General features: G+C 36.6%; 1 protein-coding gene across 5 annotated transcripts in view; it reads right to left on the bottom strand.

The window, feature by feature from the left end:
- The window catches only part of SUPT3H (SPT3 homolog, SAGA and STAGA complex component), a 568,770-nt gene extending 546,937 nt beyond the window's left edge, over positions 1–21,833 (bottom strand). For 4 of the 5 annotated variants that reach the window (XM_059400348.1, XM_059400346.1, XM_059400347.1 and 1 more), the window contains exons 1-2: positions 21,545–21,833; positions 8,559–8,659 (exon numbers count right to left, since the gene is read on the bottom strand). In XM_059400348.1, coding sequence (XP_059256331.1) covers positions 8,559–8,659 — 101 coding nt within the window. In that variant the 5' untranslated portion in view covers positions 21,545–21,833. Of the gene's footprint in view, positions 1–8,558; positions 8,660–21,544 lie in introns of those variants that run through there. The other variant, XM_059400349.1, reaches the window with a different exon arrangement.
- Between the last annotated feature and the right edge of the window lie 246 nt (positions 21,834–22,079).

The following is a 22,079-nucleotide window of genomic DNA, read 5'->3' as shown; positions in this document are numbered from 1 at the left end:
TAAAAGCCCAAGTTATACAATAGCAGTTATAATATGGGCTTTTGATATTTATTTTTTATATGCATTGGAAACTAGAAAGATAAATACCAAAGCATTAATATTGCTTTAAGTCAATGAGTTTAAAGTGTTCTTTATGATCTTTCATCTCCTGATTTCTTTTTCAGAAAATAACATGAACTGAAAGACATTTAATTTTGAAAAAAAAAATGTTAATGTAACAGTTCCCCTATCCATAACATTTTCTTGGTTTTAGGGGTTTTTTTTTGGGGGGGAGGGAGTTATTTTGTTCTTAACACAAAATTCACCAATGCAGAAGTGAACCAAGATCTTCCGGTTGCAAATCTACAATCCTTTCCACTGTATCATGCTATCTAAATCATTCATATGTGGCATTATTGTCCTTTATATTAACTTACCCTTTAAAATATTCATATTATATTATAAATTTTAAGAAAAGTAAAGTTTTACTGTATATTAAAAACAAGTATTATCTCTGTTCACATCCTTCCAAAGGATCAGAAGATACCATCAAACCCAAATTCTAGGTTGGAAGAGACAGAATAAAAAAATAAAGTACTTGACTCCAAGTTTGACTGGGAGTAATTCCACACAAAAATAATGTTATTTTTATTGTAGAAATAAGCATCAACTGATTGCCAGTTCAGCCCAAAAAGATTAATTTAAACTTGGCAGAAATATACTACTACTGTACTGTTATCCCTATTAAACATACATTACCAACCTACATAAAACAGAAATAAGGGAGAAACCCCAAAAGGCTAGGAACACCCTACCAGCCATGGAAAAGCATGGTTCTTTCAAGACAGAAATCCATGGAAAAAAAGAGGAAGAAAGCAATCAGTCAAAGATAACAGATGAAGGATTATTTCTCACTTCTCTTCCTTAGAACAGTGGTTTGTGAATTCTATGTGCTCTGTCCCATGAAAAAATGTTATGCCAGTTAGAAAAACCTAATTTTTAAAAGGCATATGATACTTGAAGATTTTTTTAAATATTTATGCAGAGATGTCAAAAAAGATACATCTGCAAAAGTAGCACATTCACAAAAATATATATTTTTGTGACATATTTTAGTACATCAAAAACATATACACACATATTAATATATATGTTAACATGTTAAAAGTACATCACAGAATAAATCAATTCTCATTTCTTTGGATGTAATACAAAATGCATATTGGTCTCATACCTACAGAGAATCAGAACTGTCCTCAGCTAACTTAAAAATGGTCATGAAGCTTGGACCCACAATTTGTCAAAATAAAAAAAGATTCATTGCCCTCTATTAAAAATCTACTATTGGGGTACCTTCCGGGCTCAGTCTGTAAAGCATGGTCTCTTGATCTTGAGGTTGTGTAAAGAGTCATTTACATTCTTTATTGATAGCGTTCACTGTTAGGAGGCAATCAATATATAATGGTAATATTAAATTTTAATCTCCAATCCAAAATTACTAACCACTTTTTGATATATTTCGGTATTAAGGAATCCATTTTTTTCTAAGATTCTGTTTATTTATTTGACAGATTGAGACACAACAAGAGAGGGGACACAAGCTGAGGAAGTGGGAGAGGGAGAAAGCAGGCTTCCCGCCGAGCAGGGAGGCCGATGCAGGGTTTGATCCCAGGATCCTGGGATCATAACCTAAGCCAAAGGCAGATGCTTAATGACTACGTCACCCAGGTGCCCCTTGAAGAATCCATTTTTACCCACTACAGTTTTGAGATTTTTTTTTTTTAAGTGGTCTTTACACAACACGGGCTCAAACCCACAACCCTGAGATCGAGTCACACACTCTACCAACTGAGCCCGCCAGGTGTCCCCATCCACTACCATTTTTAAAGATTAATTTTGAATTTGGCATATTTAAAAATAACAAGTTTTTGAAATCCTAGCATGTTAAAAACAACAAATTAACAAAATACTGCATAACATATTGCTAACTCTCTAGCTACCAGAAATTCTACAAAACCAGCTAAATGAAAATGAGGACCCAAAACTCACAATGCTGTTACATATTCTATTACATATTCAATTACCCTGGCAGAATAATCAAGTACAATACAATATGCTCAGAGCTATAGTGGTGGGACTTTTAGTAAGACTAAACACAAATATATTATGTAAATTTACAAAGGAACATTTTTAAGAAACACACTTCAGTATTATCTGTGCTTTCCAAAAAATGGAACATGAAATATAATATTAATCCTCCCAATCAAATCTAACCTGCCAAAGTAACCAAAAATTAATATCCCCAACTCTTTAAAGAACTGTGCAACAATGACAGCCAAAAGAAAGGAAGCAGCAGAAAGTAAATTGGTGACAGCACTTATTTATTTACTTAAAAGTAAATAGTAAATTTTAAAAAGTGATATAACACGTATATGTATTTTCCCAATTTCAATAAAAATATAAGAAACCGGGTAGGGTTATGGACATTGGGGAGGGTATATGCTATGGTGAGTGTTGTGAAGTGTGTAAACCTGCCAATTCACAGACCTGTACCCCTGGGGATAAAAATATATGTTTATAAAAAATTAAAAATTAAAAATTAAAAAAAGATATATAAGAAACTGAGAAAAGTAGTAGTCCATGTATAATTTAAACCATTTTTTTTAAGATTTTATTTATTTATTTGACAGAAAGAAATCACAAGTAGATGGAGAGGCAGGCAGAGAGAGAGAGGAAGGGAAGCAGGCTCCCTGCTGAGCAGAGAGCCTGATGCGGGACTCGATCCCAGGACCCTGAGATCATGACCTGAGCCGAAGGCAGCGGCTTAACCCACTGAGCCATCCAGGCACCGCTCCATGTATAATTTATATTTTCCATATTTCTTCTGTGTTGTCAAACATGTAGCTACTTGCAATATGTGACTATTTAAAGTTAATTAAGATAAATGTAAAATTCAGTTGTTCAGTTGCCTAGCTCACTTAACGTACTCAGTCAGCACACATAGTTAGTGGCTATCATACTGGAGAACACAGAAACAGAAATTTCCATCAATGCTGAAAGTTCTACCAGACTGCAGGCTACAAGGCAGACAATTCATTTTTTCTCTGTAATTATAAAAACTCTTCCCATGAAACTGCAAACATTTCCCCCTGCACTTGAAACATTTTTATAAGCTTCCTAACCAGACATTGATGAGAACCATTTTTTTTAAAAGATGATGGCAACAACTAACAGGACAGTGCCTACTATGCACTGGAAACAGCAACTATCTGCCTTGACTCAGAATCTCATTTCATCTTCATATAAACCCTATGACGTAGATGCAGGTCTACAGTCCTTTCTCTGAGAAACGTTCTTCAGAATTCCCGGGTTTTCAGGTTTTAGAAAGTTAATACTGAACATGAAGCATATATATATATACTACGTACCACCACAGGCAGTCTAGGTAAGCAGTCAGGAACACAATGGAATGTACGTACGAGAGTTAAGTGAATTCTAGAAGTACCCGTGAACCAGCTACATCCTGGTTCTGCCAACAAACTGGTTGAGAATGGGTATTCCCATTCTCCAGTGAAATACTTTGCAACCATATAGTACTTTTGAATGACGGATCTATGAACTGTCACCTATTTTTCCCGATACTACTGTCAGTATTATTTCCCGATACAATTTCATTAGAGAATTACCAAAATGACCATCCCCCTGGACTTGAGGGATTCATTCTAAGACTGAACAACATATTTTTCTCCCTGGTAATTACAGACATACTATCCTAAACTTGAAAGCCTTGTTTACTTTCTTTTCATGAGATAACTGATAGAGATATTTCAGTACAAATTCAAAATTATATTTTGTACCATTTATAAGACGACACTTTTTTTTGGTGCAAGCACTTAATTCAGTTGGGATCTAGCAACTTAAACATTTCCTTATTTCATTTCTGAAAGGAAACTAGGTAAAACCAACTTTCAGTTACATACCACTTTTTAGGTTCTCAATCAGCTTTCACAGATTTTCTCACTTTCAGGAAAGACTGTGACCAATTTTAAATAATTTTAAAATCTTCCACATTATTGTATTTATAAACCAATGTATATCTTAAAATATTCCAAATAGATGCATTCCACAAAAAGTACAAGGATAAGTTTATCCACATATTTTAGTGTAAATTTATCAAGAATTAAAAGAAAATACTAATGGCAATAAAATATAACATTTAAATATTCAACAATGTAGCTATGTTTATATCCAAAATTATGACATATCAGAAATATGAGCATCCAATAAGGAGCCTATTAAGTATAACAAATACACAATTTCAACAAAAAATTACACTTTCTCTTCGTTATTGACATGACCTTACTTAAAAATATTTGGTGATTAGGCATAGGCAATTAAAATAAATGCTATGATAATATGAAAATAACTTCATCCAATACTTATAAAAAATTAGACCTCATTATTAACGATACTAATTAACAATAATTATTTAGCTTTCACATTATTTCATTAGAGTATACTACTCACACATAAATTAGTAAACACTGATTCATAAACTAAATTTTCTAAATCAAAATCAAAGCTTGATTGGCTGAAATGTAGTTTAGCATAATGTGTCAGAAGTACGGACTCTTGAGGGAGTTAGACTTCCTGGCTTAAATATAAGGTTTTGCCACTTACTCTAATGGCAAGTTTTTGTAAGTTACTTACTTTTGTGTCTCAATTTCCTCATCTAATTTTTAAAAGGGGAATAGTAGGATCTACCTCACCAGGTTGTGTGAAGGTTAAATGAAACGGTACATGAAGTAGTTAGGCAGTGCCAGCATTCACTATTGTCAGTAGTATTAAAGCACCTCTGAACTTGGAATGAATTGTTAGCACTATTTACCTTTTAAGAATTCTTATCCAATTTCCTAAAAAACTTAAATGCACCAAGAAAACAATATTTGAAGGAATGCTATGTGAGTTGAATATATATCTAATATTTACACATATGTTTACATATCAGGTCTCTTTAAAGTCAGATTAACATGAGGCTAGAACTGGGAACATGACTCTTTCACAGCTCCTAACTTCAAAATGCTAAATTATAGCCAAATGATGCCATTTCACATAGACATCTATGCCCTCACCTAAGGCAGCAATGAATGAATAGTTGTTGCTACATGCCCCCAAAAACTCATAGGAAAAGAAGCAAATCTGACTGAAAAAACTATTAGTTCAGTTTTGGACATACTAAGTTTGAGGTGCTCATAGAATACTGCAGGGCATTCCGGGAAAAAGTCAGAAGTAGAGACCTCAGGAAGCTTATTCTCAGAAGTTCATCACTCTTTGTACTACCATGAAATTAATTTTTCATATCCTATTACCTAATAGTTATGTGTCTCCACAAACCTCTATTGCTACACTAAGTGGAAGGCATCTAGGTCCTGCCATGTAAGGGATCAATAAATGTTGATTTCTTTAAAAACAAAAAACTTGCAGAACTATATATACAGTTAAGAGAGTAAATTTTATCATATACTAAAAAAGCTAAAACAATTTTTTTTCAATCTGTGAATTTTAAATAAGGATGAAATTTTCATTTTGAAGAATTCTTACAAAATAAAGTACCTACAATAGGGATTTGAAAAGATTTCACTTTGTAATTTACGGAGTTAAGTAAATTACTTGAGTTCAGTAACTTAAAAATGAAAAGCCTCTGGACCCTCCCAGCACATATTATTCAAAGAGCTGTGATAAGAAGCATGTAGCAAATGTGCTGAGTTATTTGCTCTAGGTAAGGGAAAGCTGCTATCATCCCCCATGCACCAGCAACTGTCTGCTAATCCTTTAGTTTAAAATCTACAGAAACACCTCCTAAAGAATGCTTCACTGTACTATTTAGAAGCCAAACTTAAAATATGATCCATTCTATCAAGGCTCTAACAGTAGTACAGACCTGCTAGCCGCCAGCTCTGTATTTAATAGCAGATCATGACAATTTCATCTGTGCTTGACAACTGGACACCTTTCATTGAAACTATTCCCTGGAAATGACACTACAACATTGTTACTTATGTAGAGGGCAGGGAGCCAGGAGAAAAAAAGCCATTTATGGTGAATGGGTGTGAAAGACAGTAACAGTAGAGGATTAAAAAATGGTAATACAATATAAACAGGCTTAACAGAACTGTGAATGGGGATACACAGAATGGAATTTCTACAACACAAAATAAACACGAAGATTTAATCCTGCACTTCTCATCAGAAGTAAGCAAGAATAAATATATACTGCTTCTCATATAATCAAAAGCCTAAAAACCTTATACTGATATTGGTAAATTTAAAAGGATTCCCTCAATTTGGGCCCTTTTTTCCTGTTCTATGAAGCAATTCATAAGGGGAAAAAAATAACTTCAGACTATAAATGATGAATGTAACTATTAGGAGTAGCCTCTCTAAGAGGTCTGAAATAGAAGGAAAATGTACATTTCTTCCAAAGCTGTAGCCAACAATAACTTTTGCATTCTGAATCCAGCTTAAGCATATTAGTTGAGAAGATGTTTGCAAAAGTATTTAATAAGAAAGTGCTGAATTTAGCTTTTATTTTTTTCTGTTTTCTTAAGTGGCCTGCAGTCTATCAAATGCACTAAGAACCTCCCCTAAGTGTAAATGACCAAAAGGAAATAAAGCTTTCCCCTTATAGAAACTGTTTCTATAGATCAGGTAAACCTTTTCTGTAAAGGGCCACAGAATAAATATTTTCAGCTTTACAGGCCATATGGTCTCTGTCACAAAAACTCAGCTCTGTCATGTAGCATGAAAGTAGCGACAGGTAACAGATAAATGAGTATGGATGGGGTCCAATAAAACCTCATTTTCAACAACAGGCAGCCGGTCCATGGGACCATGACCATAGTTTGCTGACCTATGCTATAGACCTTGTTTTTTTTTTTTTTTTACCTACGACAAATATATTGTTTTAATAAACACCACCAACTTTGAAATATGATGTCTGTGATTTGCTTTAAAATATTTCATAAAAGAAAAGTGGAGAGTAGGTTAAATGAGACTAGCAAAACACAATTATTGTTAAGGTTGAATGATGGATGCATGGAGTTCATTATCCTATTCTCTGTAATTTCATGAGTTTGAAATTAAAAGCTTTTAAAAATACAAAGTAAATCAATGAACCAGCTCTGCAGGAAAATGAATTTCTTCACTTTAATGTAAACCTTCTAAAGCACATTTATTATTTTGAAATATAATTAACATTATGCCACATAAAAAATTCTTAATGTAAAGCAACAAAACTAAAATGAAAAGGCTTATCATATGGAAGAGTATACCAGCATAAACCCTTAACATTTTCCATAATTTAAAACACAGGCTCCCCCATACAGCTCCTAAATATATTAAATTTATTCTCATCTTATCTAACAAAATATTACTAATTTTTGGTTTAAGAATATAATTATTTTTATAGGGCACATGTTATTTATGTTAACGTGTAATGGGTTTATTATTTTCCAAATAAATTAATATTTTTATATTATTTAAATTTAGAGTCCTAAACTCTAAGAAATAAGTATTCATGGATACAACCTACATAAACAAACGCTTTAGGTCTTCAACAACTAAGAATGTAAAAGGATCCTCCGACCAAAAAGCTTGAGAACCTATGGCTTAAATGTTCTCATTGTTGTCTAAAGTATGTTTACCAAGCATATGAACAGCATATGTATTTGAACAGTCACATAGTAAAGTTAATCCACTAAGAGGACTGTCAATATTCACCCACAAGAGGAAGATACTTAAATCATCAACAGAAACATTCTTTTCAACTTGCCCTGTATGTCATAAATAACGTACACACAGGAAAAGAAGAGCTCTAATGTGTTGTCCCACTTATGCAGATAATTGTCTCCTGAACCAATAATAAAGAAAAATATATGCTAGCAGACATCTCTAATAAGAGCGCTATCTCCTACCAAATCAAGCTAAGCCACGTCACTCAATGCAAAAAGCTAGAACTCAAGCTAAACAGGGCCTTAGGAAAGAAATCTTAATGACTGTATAATTTCTCAAAAACAATAAATGTGTTTTTTAAATGTTCTAGATTTTTTCTCAACATTTAGCAATATAGTGATTTCAGATATTATCAAAACTAAAAAGAAATTTAAATTAGGCTCATGGAATTATTATGATATTTGTGAAAAACTGAGAACCTCTGTGAAAACATCTGAACTATCCAAGAATATAATCAATCTCAAAATTCTCTAAATCTAAAACTAAAATAGGAATAAACAATCTGTAACACAGATTTGAACAGATAAAACCAGAGCAAAAATATTCCTGTGAATGTCCATTCTTTTATAAAGATAAACCAATATTTATTTTTCAAATACAATACCACCTACTATTTTTAATGACTTTTGCCCCTTTTGTATATGGCTATTTAATCTATTATCAGACTACTTCATTGTTACTTAAGTATGCATTTCCAAGTTAAGTTTTAGAAACTTTATTGTTTTTGTTGTCTTTTATCAACCTGAATAAACTTAAAATAGTAATGTGTGATACAGAGACATACTTACATCATACTCTGTAACTCTGCTGCAAAGCTTACAGACTTCCCTGTACTTCTTCCACTACTTGAAGTAGCAGTAGACATGGGGCTGGCTGCAGTATTATTCATCTAAATAAAAAAGAAATAAAGCTTACAAAATGTATTTAACTATAAGTAAATGCATCAAAAATGGAAGCAATTATAAATTACTTCAAAAAGTATAGAAAACTTTAAATTTCTAGTTTCTTCATAAATCTGCTTGTCCATACTTAATGTTCTTTATTAAAATGAAATAGTAAAATAGGGGCACCTACATGGAGTAATCAATTTAGCATCCAACTTTTGATTTCCATTCAGGTCATGATCTCTGGGTCCTGGGATCAAGTCCCGCCTAGGGCTCTACTCTCAGCATTAGTAGGCTTGAGATTCTCTTTCTCTCTCTCTGCCCCTCCCCCTACCCATCACACTCGCATGTGTGCTCACTCTCTCTCACAAATAAATAAATCTTTAAAATGAAACAGTAAAGAAGAAAAAACTGCTTAGTCAAATACAATATCAAAAAAGTATTCATTTAGGCGATTAACATTTTATGGAAGAAAAAGATTCATTAAAATACTTTACTAGAACCCCATGATTTTCAAAATGTGTTCCAGGGAGCCCTAACGTTCACAGGCAATACTTAAAGGAGCTTCCAATTGTCCCAAAGCACACCCTCCCAGTTCCATCCAGAATCAGAGAACAACCCTGATTTTTCTATTTCATGTATTGGGGTTCCAAGTAAGAGTTAATATAAAGAATTGGGCAGCTGTAAAATACAAAATTAGAAAACCACTGCATAATCTAATTGCTATTTGAACCAAAACCTAAAATATAAATAATAAAGTCAATCAGTAGATCGTAAATAAGCATTGTGATATTTTAAAATCTCATGGTTAAGTAAATCATCAATTTAAAATGTGACTTTTTCCCAATAAAATTAAGTTGATGCATAAGGGGAAAAGTAGATGCCAATCCTAATATATGCTATTTTATTTAATGCACGTGGTATTCCCATAAACAAGAATTAGTGAAAATAATGTTAAAATAATGAAAGTAGATAAAAACCTCAATTACGCAGTAAGTGCTCAATAAATGTTAGCTATTATTTCATCTGTCCATATAAATTTTGCAATATAATTTTCCTTAAAAATGATCTGCAGATTTGAATATATGATATGAGATATATATATATATATAATCCTATTCTCTGTAATTTCATGAGTTTGAAATTAAAAGCTTTTAAAAATACAAAGTAAATCAATGAACCAGCTCTACAGGAAAATGAATTTCTTCACTTTAATGTAAAGTTTAATGTAAACCAGAAGTCAGACTGTCTAGGTTCAAATCCCAGTTCTGCTACCTTACTAGGACTTTGGGCAAATTACTTAACTTCTTTGTACTCCAGTTCCTTCATCTTTAAAATGGGAATGATAATCCCACATTCTTAGGGTTGTTGTGAGCATTCAATGAACTAATCTGTACAAAGCATTCAGAACAGCTCTTAGCACACAGTAAGCGTACAACGTTAACTTAGTATTGTACAGAGAAAGAATTCTTTTACTGGTCAGCTAAAAGCTTTTATATGACAAATTGAGGTTACTATTTTTTCAGAATTGCAAGTCTCAGAAACTTGAATATTTTCACTGAACAGCCTTAACACGATTCAATAAATATTAAGTACTTGGTTTCCTTGTAAAATATTTTTCAGTACTGACATCATCACTACAGCTAGCAGTCATCCTAGCTCAAAAATCTGTCGTTGACTCCTCCTGCACCCTATCATTTGCAAAAACAAAACAAAACAAAACAAAAACAAAAACAAATAAAAAAAATTCTACTTATGTTCTTACATCCTCCCCATCTTGTTCTACTGTATGGCCCTCTCTATAAGCACTATTTATAGCTTTTCTCTTTCCATCTCAATTCATTCTTCACCTTGCTGCAAAATTTATCTTCTTTTTTTTTTTTTTAAGATTTTATTTATTTATTTGACAGAGAGAGATCACAAGTAGGCAGAGAGGCAGGCAGAGAGAGGAGAGAGGAAGGGAAGCAGGCCCCCGGCTGAGCAGAGAGCCCGATGTGGGATTCGATCCCAGGACCCTGAGATCATGAGCCGAGCCGAAGGCAGCGGCTTAACCCACTGAGCCACCCAGGTGCCCCCGAAATTTATCTTCTTAATACATCCTCTAACCTGACAGCTCCTGTGGGCAATGGAGGCTAAAACTGATATAGGAAACCCAAACCCGGGTATGTACCAAGCTCTGAGATGGAAGGACTGGGCTCCATGAAGATGACTGAAGGGATGAAAAAAAAAAAAAAAAAGCCACCAAAAACAACAACAATAACAAAACTACTATAAACTACCGCCTGAGACAGGCCATGTATGAAGCGTTTGAGAGAAGGCAACGGGACAGAGGCCTAAGATGAGCAGCATACTAGCAGGTTGGCTAGATCTGGAATATCCCAATATCCTCCTGTGGCAAGGCCAACTATCTGCCAGCATAAGTCCTGGTCTAGTATGAGGTCCCTAAGGGCGAGAGCAAATGAAAGAGCAGAAAAGGCAAAACCTTTTACTCAAATTGAGCCTGAAAACCAAAATTCTAAAACACATAAAGAAGCTAACGCTATGAAAGACCACTGACTGTTTTTAAGCCTCATTTTTTTTCCCCACAGGCTTTTACAATAAGTACTTTTTTCTACAGACAATATAGGAAAAGAAGCATCACCATTAGAACTCAGGTTAAAAAGAAAAATCACATTGCCAAATCCAAGATTGGGGGAAGACAAACAGGAAATGACTAGGAACAGTCCTACAGAATCAGGACAGTGATAAAAAAGGAACCTGGCTCTCTCAAGGACCTTAGAAATGGTTTCCCTCATCCCACCAGAACCCTGGCAAAGATACGATGTCCCAGAGAAAACGTTAAACTCAAAGTTTATTAACCCCAATTTCCAAAAACAGTTATGATTTAAGGTGACTCATATCAGACTGGAAGACATGCCAGTGTGTGGCACGATCCTGTGGCCTAATGTCCCATGACACTGTGGGAGCAATCTGCCCCTTTTTCATTTTGCAAATCCAGTCACTCTACTTTAACACTCTGAAGAGGAGACACTTCAGAAAGTAAATTTGTATTAAAACCACAGCTCTCTTCAGTTGTCCCCCTACTGCAAATGTTTCACATCAAGGGTATTTATTGGTAAGAGGTAAAAGGTCCCAATCGTAGTTTATTATAACCGCGATCATCCTTTCACAGTCAAGTTATTTAATTTTTAAATCAAACAGGTGAATAACATTTTTCTGACATGATGAGCTGATAGCTCATTAGAACCTTTAAAAAATTATTTCCCATACCCACATTTCATTTGATTTAGATAATTCACTTCTTTAGACATAACTTCTTTACACATCAAAGTCCTATCATCCCAATGCTTTATTTCCTTTCTCCTAGACATTAAAAAAAAAAGTCAGTTAAAAGCAGAAGCACTCAAGTCAATTTTCTCTAATAAATACAGTTAACATGGAACTGAAAACCTACTGTAATCTTCTCAATGGGTTAATGTCCTGCAGTTGTTTTAGCTTTCAATCGAAATGCAGCTGTTTGCCATATTTTACAAAATGAATTCAGATGTGCAGATGGAGACCTAGATTATTTCAACATGCAACAGTTTAAATGTGAACCCGAAGAGTAAGTTCATCTCTGATTAATACTTATATTTAAACCTGATCGTTAAGCCAAGAGCCAATACTATGTCACACCTGTAAGCTCTTATTCTGGAGTAGAAAAATTGAAATCTTTTATTTCAAAATGATGGAATTTAAGGATATACCTTTTCTCATACTGTCACAACAATTTTTTTTTAATTGTAGTAAACTTATACATTAAAATGTGAATTAAACAAAAATGTAATGAACATGCTACTGGGTTTCTAATTATAGCTCATATTTTTGGTGCTAAATGACCAAAGATGAAATACCATGAAACATCTTTGGCTTAAAGTACCTCCAAGAGTTGAAAACTTTATTACTAGTTATAGCACCATCAAAACAACATAAATATCTGGATTGTGAAATCCATCAGTTTACCCATTAAGACAGTGGAATGTTTTATCATTTCTTCTATTACATCACTGCTGAAGAAAATTAAGTCAGCAGACCTATATACTGATTCTGAGCATAACAGTTCTAATTCCAATCACCCATAAGCTGAACATCCTGCATAATATAAATTAATAGAAAACTGTTACAATCAGAACATTCTCATCTTCATAGAACTCCAAAGGCAGGAAGCAATTATGGTTAAGCCAACACTATTATACACTTCATTCTGGTTCTGTTGTTTAAAAAAAACCTCAAATTACATCATGATACAAATTTTTCCTGCTGTGAAAAATAATACCAAATGATCATTCAATGACCGAGAATGTAAAAAATAAAAAAAAGTTAAGTGTACAAAGTGTTAAAACTTCTATACCTAGTATTTGGGATACCACAATGGTAACTCCAATATATTTATATATGCCCCATTTCAAGTGGACTTCAGAAAGTATAAAGCTCAAGAGTGCATACAATTACCTGCTAAAAGAGAAGCAACATACCATGAAAAACTGAAAGAACAGATGATTCACATATAATTTTTAACTGTTTCAAAACCAACTGCAATTTTTTGGAAAATGCTAATTGTATTTTCATAACTAAAGATCATTTGTATTCACTTACCCCATATCAAATGAGTTCAGGACCTAAAATAAAATGCATCAGTCACAGCATTTCTCACACTAGACACTACAATGTTAATTATTTCCTTGTCATCAACCTAGCTAACTCCTTAATGACAGGACACTGCTTATTCTGTAATTTTAATACTTAATATGCTGCCTACCACTGCTGATACTCAGTAAACGTTGCATGAATGATCAAATTACTAAGTGGTGTAATAAGGGATAGAAAGATAAGAAAGATGTATCTGTGTCATTTAGTAGCTTATAGCCTACTGAAGTGAACAGATCAGATATACTCAATGGAATGAGTTTAGATAAAACACAAGATCCTCTTAGACAAGAGGAGCAGCTAAGACCCATTCAATTATTATGGGAAAACCGTCCTGAGATTTAATACTTGTAACAATCTGAAAATAAAGCATATTTAACTGCATTACAAACAAAACCAGGTAAGTGAACAGCACATCTGAACTATCCATGTCACTGGATTACTATAAAATCAAAGTGCAGAAGTGAAAGTACATTGAAAATTATGAAGCACCATAAAAAGCAAAATGATAGCAAATATTTTTCCTTACCATTCACTGAGCAATCATTTTTCTTAAAAACTACTAGAACAGGAATAAGTACTTCCTAACCAAAATTAGTTTGATTCTAATTAGTATGGGTAAGAAGCTACAAATTTTCATTAGGAACAACCAATGATCAAAATGACAAGTTATTAACTACACTATAAATAGAGAATCACCATTTTAATATAATTATCAAAGGCTTCATATTTACAGACAGAAAAACTCTCCTCTGTAATATACTATTTCCTGGTATATTTTCCCCCACCAAACCTGCTTCCCTGTTCAACATTCCCAGTTCTATTAAGAGCAACACTACTCTTCAGTCACAGAAGTTCATAAAGTCCATGGCGTTTTTGATTGACCAGCACTTCTCCTGACAACATCCATGCAATCTGCTCCTGGCATCTTTTGTTTTAATAAAGCAATTCTAATGCAGTCTCTTCCTTTCCAATCTCACCTTAACAAATACACTTACTACAGTACCTTTTAAACACATCTCTCACCTTTCTTTTTTTTTTTTTTAATCTTTTTAAAAGATTTTATCTATTTATTTGACAGAGAGAGGCACAGAGAAAGAGGGAAAACAAGCACAAGTAGTGGGACAAGGAGAAGCAGGCTTTCCACTGAGCAGGGAGCCCAATGTGGGCCTCAATCCCAGGACCCTGGAATCAGGAACTGAACCGAAGGCAGACGCTTAATGACTGAGCCACCCAGGCGCCCTCCCACCTTTCTAATTAATTCCGTATACCATCTCCAAAGTACTCATTCTTATTTAGAATTATTTGTTACTCCTCTACTCAAGGCATCCAGTATTTCTCCTTCACCTGGAGGATAAAACTTATCTAAAATCAGTCCCACAGGACCTCTGCAGCCTCCTTTCCCACAGCAGTCAAAGCAAATACCCAGTTATCTCCCAGACCATCTCAGGTTCTTCTGAACCTTTAGCCTACAGTTCTTCCTCCTTGCAATACCTTTTGCTTCCTCTCCACATCCTAGCTGCCTAGAGAAGCCCAACCTAAGCTCATTTATCTCCAAGAAGACTTTCCAGACTCATGATCATCAGGAATTCTCCTTTCCCTGTCATCTAATGTTTTCATTTTGAATTCTTTTGTTGAATTTTAAATATTTCAATGCACACACATTACTTTAGTTTTATTAATAAAATAAACTTCCCAACTGTTGGCAGTTGACTACACCTGTACCTCCCCCTTCACAGAGAAATGAAAAGCCTTTATTTTCTAACTCCCTCCACTCCCCTCTTTCAAAATCACCATACCTTCTCCTAATTCCCTCTTCTTACATTCAAGGCACCTCCTTAGTTAAAGCCAATGCCCCACCTGTTCGTTGGCTTTATCCATTCCTAACTATTTAGTGAGCACCTACTCCAGGCCAAACACTGTTGTAAGGAGCTCTGGATACGGTCATGACTGAGCTAGAAAAAAAAAACGATGTTACAATGCAGGAGATGAGCATATAAATACAATGCCAGGTAGTGACAAATGCTATGAAAACAAATTAAACAAGTTGTTTTCAGCCAGGAGGTGACACTTAATAGAAGATATGAATGAAGCCCAGGAGGGAGCTTTGGAGAACTTCCAGGCAAAAAGAATAGCAAAGTACCAAGATCCTGAGGCCAATGTGGTTCAAGTGAAGAGAACAAAGCAGATAAGCAGTAGAAAATAAAAAGGTCTGAGAGGTAGCAAGACGTCAGATGATATAAAGCCTTCTAGGCCATAGAAGTTAAATTTCAGTTAGATATAATGTAAAACTACTAGAGAACTGTAAAAAAGGAAGAGACTTGAAATATTTTAGGTCTTAAGGTTTATTTATTTTGGAGAGAGAATAAGATAGCATGTGTATGCACAAGCACAGCAAGTGGGCGGGACATAGGGAGAGGTGTGGACGGACGGACACACACACACACACACAAGACCCCAAGGGGACTCCTGACTGAGTGCAGAGCCCAATAGGAGGCTCGATCTCATGACCCTGAGATCATGTATTATCCCCCTACCAATGAGAAAGGGGGGAATAAAAACTGGGTAAAGAACGTAAGTCTAACAAAAAAATCAGGCTTTGATCCCAGGTAGCTGATAACCTGAAATATTCTGTCCATGTACATACGTATTTTTACAAAAATTCACGGATGTCCCATTTTAGTGCCTTAGTTTTTTTCATCTGTAAACAATGCCAATCTCCTTTAACATACTAAAATAATGTGAAATTACTGAGAAGCTGTACACATAGTAAGCAGTCGAGGACTTGTCATTAAGTTATTTCAGAGACTGCTGACTTCAGAAATTCTTTGCTTAAAATTAAATCTTAGGCAAACGGATAAACCATTATAACAGACAAAACTATAACTATACAAACTGGTGGGAGGGGAACCAAAGACATCTGAGGTTCAGAACTACAGTTTGAGAAAAACTAATTTCATCCAAATCCCTCATTTTTCAGGTGAGGAAACTGAAGTCCAGAGGGGTTTCTTGAACTGCCCAAGGACACTTCACTATTTAGTGATACAGCTGGGACTAAAACTGAAGTCCCGACTTCTGGTCCACAGAGTTCTCTCTACTATCCCACGAGGAACATACAAATAAAAGTTGATCATAATTAACTCACAAGACCTCCATAATGTGTTTGTCATAGTGAACTTTGTTGCAAAATATCTGCCTATGCTGAGTCAGTTTAGCAGTAAATAGCTGGGCTCTGGAGTTCAAATACAGGCACACTTACGACGTGCTCTTGGGCAAGTCACATCACTTCCCTGCCTTAGTTCCCTCATCTTTAAAATGCAGGTTAAGGGGCGCCTGGGTGGCTCAGTGGTTTAAAGCCTCTGCCTTAGGCTCAGGTCATGATCCCAGGATCCTGGGATGGAGCCCCACCCCGGGCTCTCTGCTCAGCAGGGAGCCTGCTTCCTCCTCTCTCACTCTGCCTCTCTGCCTACTTGTGATCTGTCAAATAAATAAATAAAATATTTAAAAAATAAAATAAAATGCAGGTTAAAAGTGTACTCCCCTTGTAGATTACATGAAGCAATATTTTTAAAGCACCTGGGACAGTGCCTGGTACATAGAAAGCACTCAGTTCATTATCATGATGATGAAGAAGAAGAAAGAATCATCCAAGCAAAATTACAGTTTCTTAAAAATATTTCACAAAGAATTACCATTAAACATACATATTCTCAAAGAAGGAATGTTATGATTAGGAGTAGTCCTTTAAAGATCCAGAAGCAAATAATATGAATGAAGTGAAACATACAATCTTCAGTCATAGAACCTCTATGGCATTTAAAACAGCAAGAGTGTACTCGGAGATTTTAAAATAATTTATATTTGTATAGTATTTTCCATTTATAAAGTACACTCACATAAATTATTTCAATTTTATTGCCCTATGAATTTCATGAACAACCATTTTTTCAGCAGCTACTACATACCATATGCCAGACAACATGCTTTTTTCATATTCAGTACCTTATTTAACCTTCAATATCCACTAACTATCCACCAGATCTTATCAGAGGCAGTAGTATAATGCCAAAAAACTGAGAGATCCATTCCAGAAAGTAACAGCCTCTTCGGTATCACCTATTAAGTGGGAATGACATGTTTGGATAAATAAATGAGATACAGCATTTTGCATAGTAGATGGAATACATCAAAGGCCCATTAAAACATTGGGTCTCCCTTAGTGGTAATACGGAGTTGTTTTGTGTAGAAAATATGTCACAGGTGCCTGGGTGGCTCAGGCGGTTAAGCACCCACTCCTGGTTTCGCCTCAGGTCACAATCTCAGGGTCCTGGGATCAAGTCAGACTCTGTGTGCATTGTGGAGTCTGCTTAGGAATCTCTCTCCCTCCCTAACCACCCCCCCCCCCAAATAAATCAATCTTGGGAAGAGAAAATATATTGCAACCAGATCAGCAAAGTACCAATACCATGATTTACAGTATTGTTAAAAAGAGCAACCTCGGGTAGTGCCTGGTATACTTTACACAGTTTCACAAATAAAAATATACAACAATTTTTGCAGATTTAAAGTCAGTCTCTACTAGAGGTAGTAGGTTGACAAGTTGAGACAAAACCAATTAAATAATGAAATGTCTGTAAAGCATTTAATGTGTTTCACCCATAAAATTGCACAAAGCAATTTATGCCAGTCTCTTCTGAAGTCTTCAACAATCCTGTGAAAAGTCTAGGACGAGCTGAGATACTAATTCCATTTTACAGAAGAAGAAATTGAGGTTGAGAGAAGTTAAATACTTTAACTGAAGTCACAAAGACAGAATATGGTAGGGAAGGACTAAACTTAGGTTTTCAGAATTAGATTTAAGTACTTCTTGGCAGTTATCCACAATGTATCTCAGAACATCAATATCTCCTCCAGATCCTTTATTCAATAAACTTAAGGGGTGCCTGGGTGGCTCAGTTGGTTAAGCAACTGCCTTTGGCTCAGGCCATGATTCCAGAGTCCTGGGATCCAGTCCCAAATCGGGCTCCCCCTGCTGTGTAGGAAGTCTGCTTCTCCCTCTCCCTCTGCCTGCCACTCCCCTTGTTTGTGTTCTCTCTCTTTCTCTCTCAAATAAATAAAACCTTTTAAAAAATCAATAAACTTAAGGCTAAAACAGCTTATATTTATTGAGCACTTACTTTTTAAGTGCTTTGCTGTACACAATGTATCACATGGATTACATCTTTTAAACCTCAGCAGAGTAAGGACTCAAACCAAGTGTGTTTGACTCTCAATAAAACATTTATCTACCACAGTATAAATTAATACAATAGTGCATTTGGCTGAAGTATTTTTCTTTACTATTTAAGTGAACTATAAACAAACTCCTTCTTGAACATCCTAAATACGTAAGAAACAGATTTCTGACCAACTTCACTATTCAACTTCACCATAAAATAAAATGGATATTATTTTCAACAAGAATACTCAGTCTTCTGATTTGATTGGCATGATCTGACTTTCTCTGAAGCCTCTTATACCACAAGATCTTTTAGGTAGAAAAAACAAAAATCAACCTGCCCAAGAATTACATTCAATATAAGGAGAGAAGCAAAAATGTGTAATTCCCAGTGGCTTAAATGGACAGGTCACTTTCTGGTCTTATTCCAGATAATCTATTATTTAAGCACACAAGCTCTCAATACTTCAGTACATTTGTAAGACTGCAACATGGTTAATCCTCCTAAAATTACATATTACAAATCTCAACAAGAATAAAAGTAGGGTGATATTTTTATGTAGTACCAACTGGGATATTTTTTATATGAGAGGGCCTCTATTAATACTTATGCCACGAAAAACAGGCCCTAAACAATGACTGTCACAGAGAAGATGGGGTATACAATCACTTATATGAAGCAACCCATTTTGACTCGTAATGTTATAGGCTATTCTCTATATATGCTAAATCCATGAGCTTTAAGTTTCTGGCCCATTATCGATTATCTTCAGCCTTGAGATCAAGAACATCATTTTACAAACACCAGGCCAGAGTTAAGGGTGCTATCTATAAAAAATGCTTTTTAAGTTTTATTCTCAAACTTAACTTTATGAACATCTGCTTAAAAAAGAAAAAAATCTACATATTTCAAAGAAAAAAATCTTACAAATATCACCAAGTTCCAGACTATCTCTTCAAAAGTTTTGAATACCAATAACCGCAAAACTACTTCTAAAATGGCCCAGTGCTGGGGCACCTGGGCAGCTCAGACAGTTAAGTGTAGCCTTCCACTCAGGGCATGATCTCAGGGTTCTGGAATCAAGCCCAGGATCAGGCTCCCTGCCCAGTAGGAAGACTGCTTCCCCTCTCCCTCTGCTCCTCTCCCCCAGCCCCTTAGAGCTCTCTCTCATATAAAATGTTCAAAAAATAAAATAAAATAAAATGGCCCAATTCTCAAAAACTATTAGAAACTATCAACTCACTTTATTATACAAAAATTATAAAACAAAAAAATACCATGTTTCAAATGGAAAAAAAAAAACCCTTCAGAAATAAAAACGTTGAAATGATGAAAGAATAGTGAAAATCCACGGTCACAATACGGTACAATATGATTAAAGATAGTATCGCTATCCGGATAGCATAGTATGGCTCTCCGGATAAATCTGGCATTAGCTGTACAACTTAAGGAGTCAAAAGAATGATCTGCTTTAATTTGTCAAGGCCTAAGTAAGTACTAACAGAACTATGCACTGAATCATATATTTGAGCAAAAGGCCTTATTTGAATATAATTATGATTCCCAAAGGCAATAAATGCTCCAAGAGTTGTCTTGTCTTAAAACTCAACCAAATCCAGAACTGGGAGGGATCTCAGAGTCTAAATTCTAAGCTTATGCTGTCCAATAAGGCGGTGACCAGCCACTTGTGGTTATTTATACTTAAATTAATTAAAATAAAATTTAAAATTAAGTTCCTCAGTGCACTACCCATATTTCAAGTGTTCAAGAGTCACCTAAGACTAGTGGATACCATATTAGTACAGCAGAGATTACAGAATATTTCCACACGGCAGAAAGTTCTACAATGTTGGGAATTGTTGCTCTAGACTTAGGCTGCTTTAGATCTTTGCTTGAATATTCCCAGAGATAAAAAAGAAGTGCAATGAAGTGCATTCTCCTTTTGCAAAGTACCATCAAAAAACTGTTCTCATATTCAGTCAAATCCAGTCTCTCTGAAACATCCACCAGAAATCCCGGGAGTTCCGTCCTCAGTTCGGTCTTCAAGAAATCTCTGCACGGCTAACTCCATTCCATTTCCAAAGTTCCGACTCTCGACATACACTAAAACCCTAGGTCCCTTCCTCCCAGATAAATACATAATTTCTTTCAAACGAAACAGTTTCAAGTTTGTATCAGCCTCACGAAGGTATGCTAATTTATCCAGTGGACATTAATAACACGTGTTAATGTCGTCTCCGAGCTTCAGATATCACATTCTGCTGTTCCTATAAGGGTCTTGAATTTTAATTTGGAAAACAGTCACTCTGAACTTCAAGGGTCTTGAATTTTAATTTGGAAAACAGTCACTCTGAACTTCTCAAAACATGGAGACTCAAATTAATTACACTTAACATGTAATCGATCGGTGCCTGGTGCTGTATGACCTTATATAACCCTGGCAATTCTGAGCTAAGCTATTACTTCCCCCATCTACAGAGCGCAACTACCAGCCAACTGCAGGCTAAATGATTTCCCCAGGGGTCACAGATGTGGGCCCAGCCCCCAGAGAACAGAGTGGCGCTTTTCGTGTTTCCGGATGCTACCCTTTTCCCAGCGCTTCTTCCACCCTGCCCGTAAAGCAATTTCCTTCTGTAAAGATTTTTCCCAGCAAAACACTAGCTACATGACGCGCAAAAGGTGCCTAACACACCCCAGCCACGCCAGCTCCCCTCGCCCCACGCCCACCCGCCGACGGGGAGGAGTCAAGAGCCGGCTAGCTCCACGCTCGGCGGGAGGACCGGGTGCCGAATCCGGACGGTGCCTCACACGACCGTCCTCCCTTCAGCCCTAAAGCGCAAACGCCCATTCCTCCCCCGCGGCCGCCCTTGGACAAGGGCCAGGGCGGGGCCGGGGCCCAGAGACGCGGGGCTCGCCACGCGCCGTCCCTCCCGCTTCGCAGACTTCTCCCGCCCGCCCCGCACCGCCCCCCGCACCCCCTACAACCTCTGCTTTAAGAACACTTGTAGGCACGGCTGCGCGTCCCGCGTGGAGAATGTGGGGAGAGATGGTGCGGTTTCTGCTGCGGCGGCCCGGGACACGCTAGGAAAGGGGCGGGGTGGAGGGCTCAGAGTGTAGAAAGGGAGAAGGTGGCTCGGCCGGGGCAGGGGTGGGGGGGGGGCACAAAATGGCGTGAGCCCGACTCTCCGTGGGGCGGGGGTTGCGGAGACGGAGGAGGGAGCGCAGTAGACGCCCCCACCATTAGCTGCGCGGACGCTGGCGCATGCGCGCTCGGCCAGGTGGCCGTGGTCTCCTTTCCCGAGCAAGCCACTTCCGCCACGCTCGCCGGGGGCGGGGCGTCGTGGAGCGCACCGGCTGCGGCTTTCGTAGCCCGGGGCCACCCTGGTCCGGGCGGCGGGCCTCCAAGCGGGGCCTGCAGGCAGAGGAGTGGAGTTGAGCCAGGAATCGAAGGGTGCTGGAGGGCCGGGCCGTTCTTTAAAGCGTGGGCTGAGAGAGCTGGGGTGTTCGAGCGGTTGGGTGA

The sequence above is a fragment of the Mustela nigripes genome, chromosome 5, assembly GCF_022355385.1.
Source record: "Mustela nigripes isolate SB6536 chromosome 5, MUSNIG.SB6536, whole genome shotgun sequence".
Classification (NCBI taxonomy): Eukaryota; Metazoa; Chordata; class Mammalia; order Carnivora; family Mustelidae; genus Mustela; species Mustela nigripes.
This window is presented reverse-complemented; position numbering and strand designations above follow the sequence as displayed.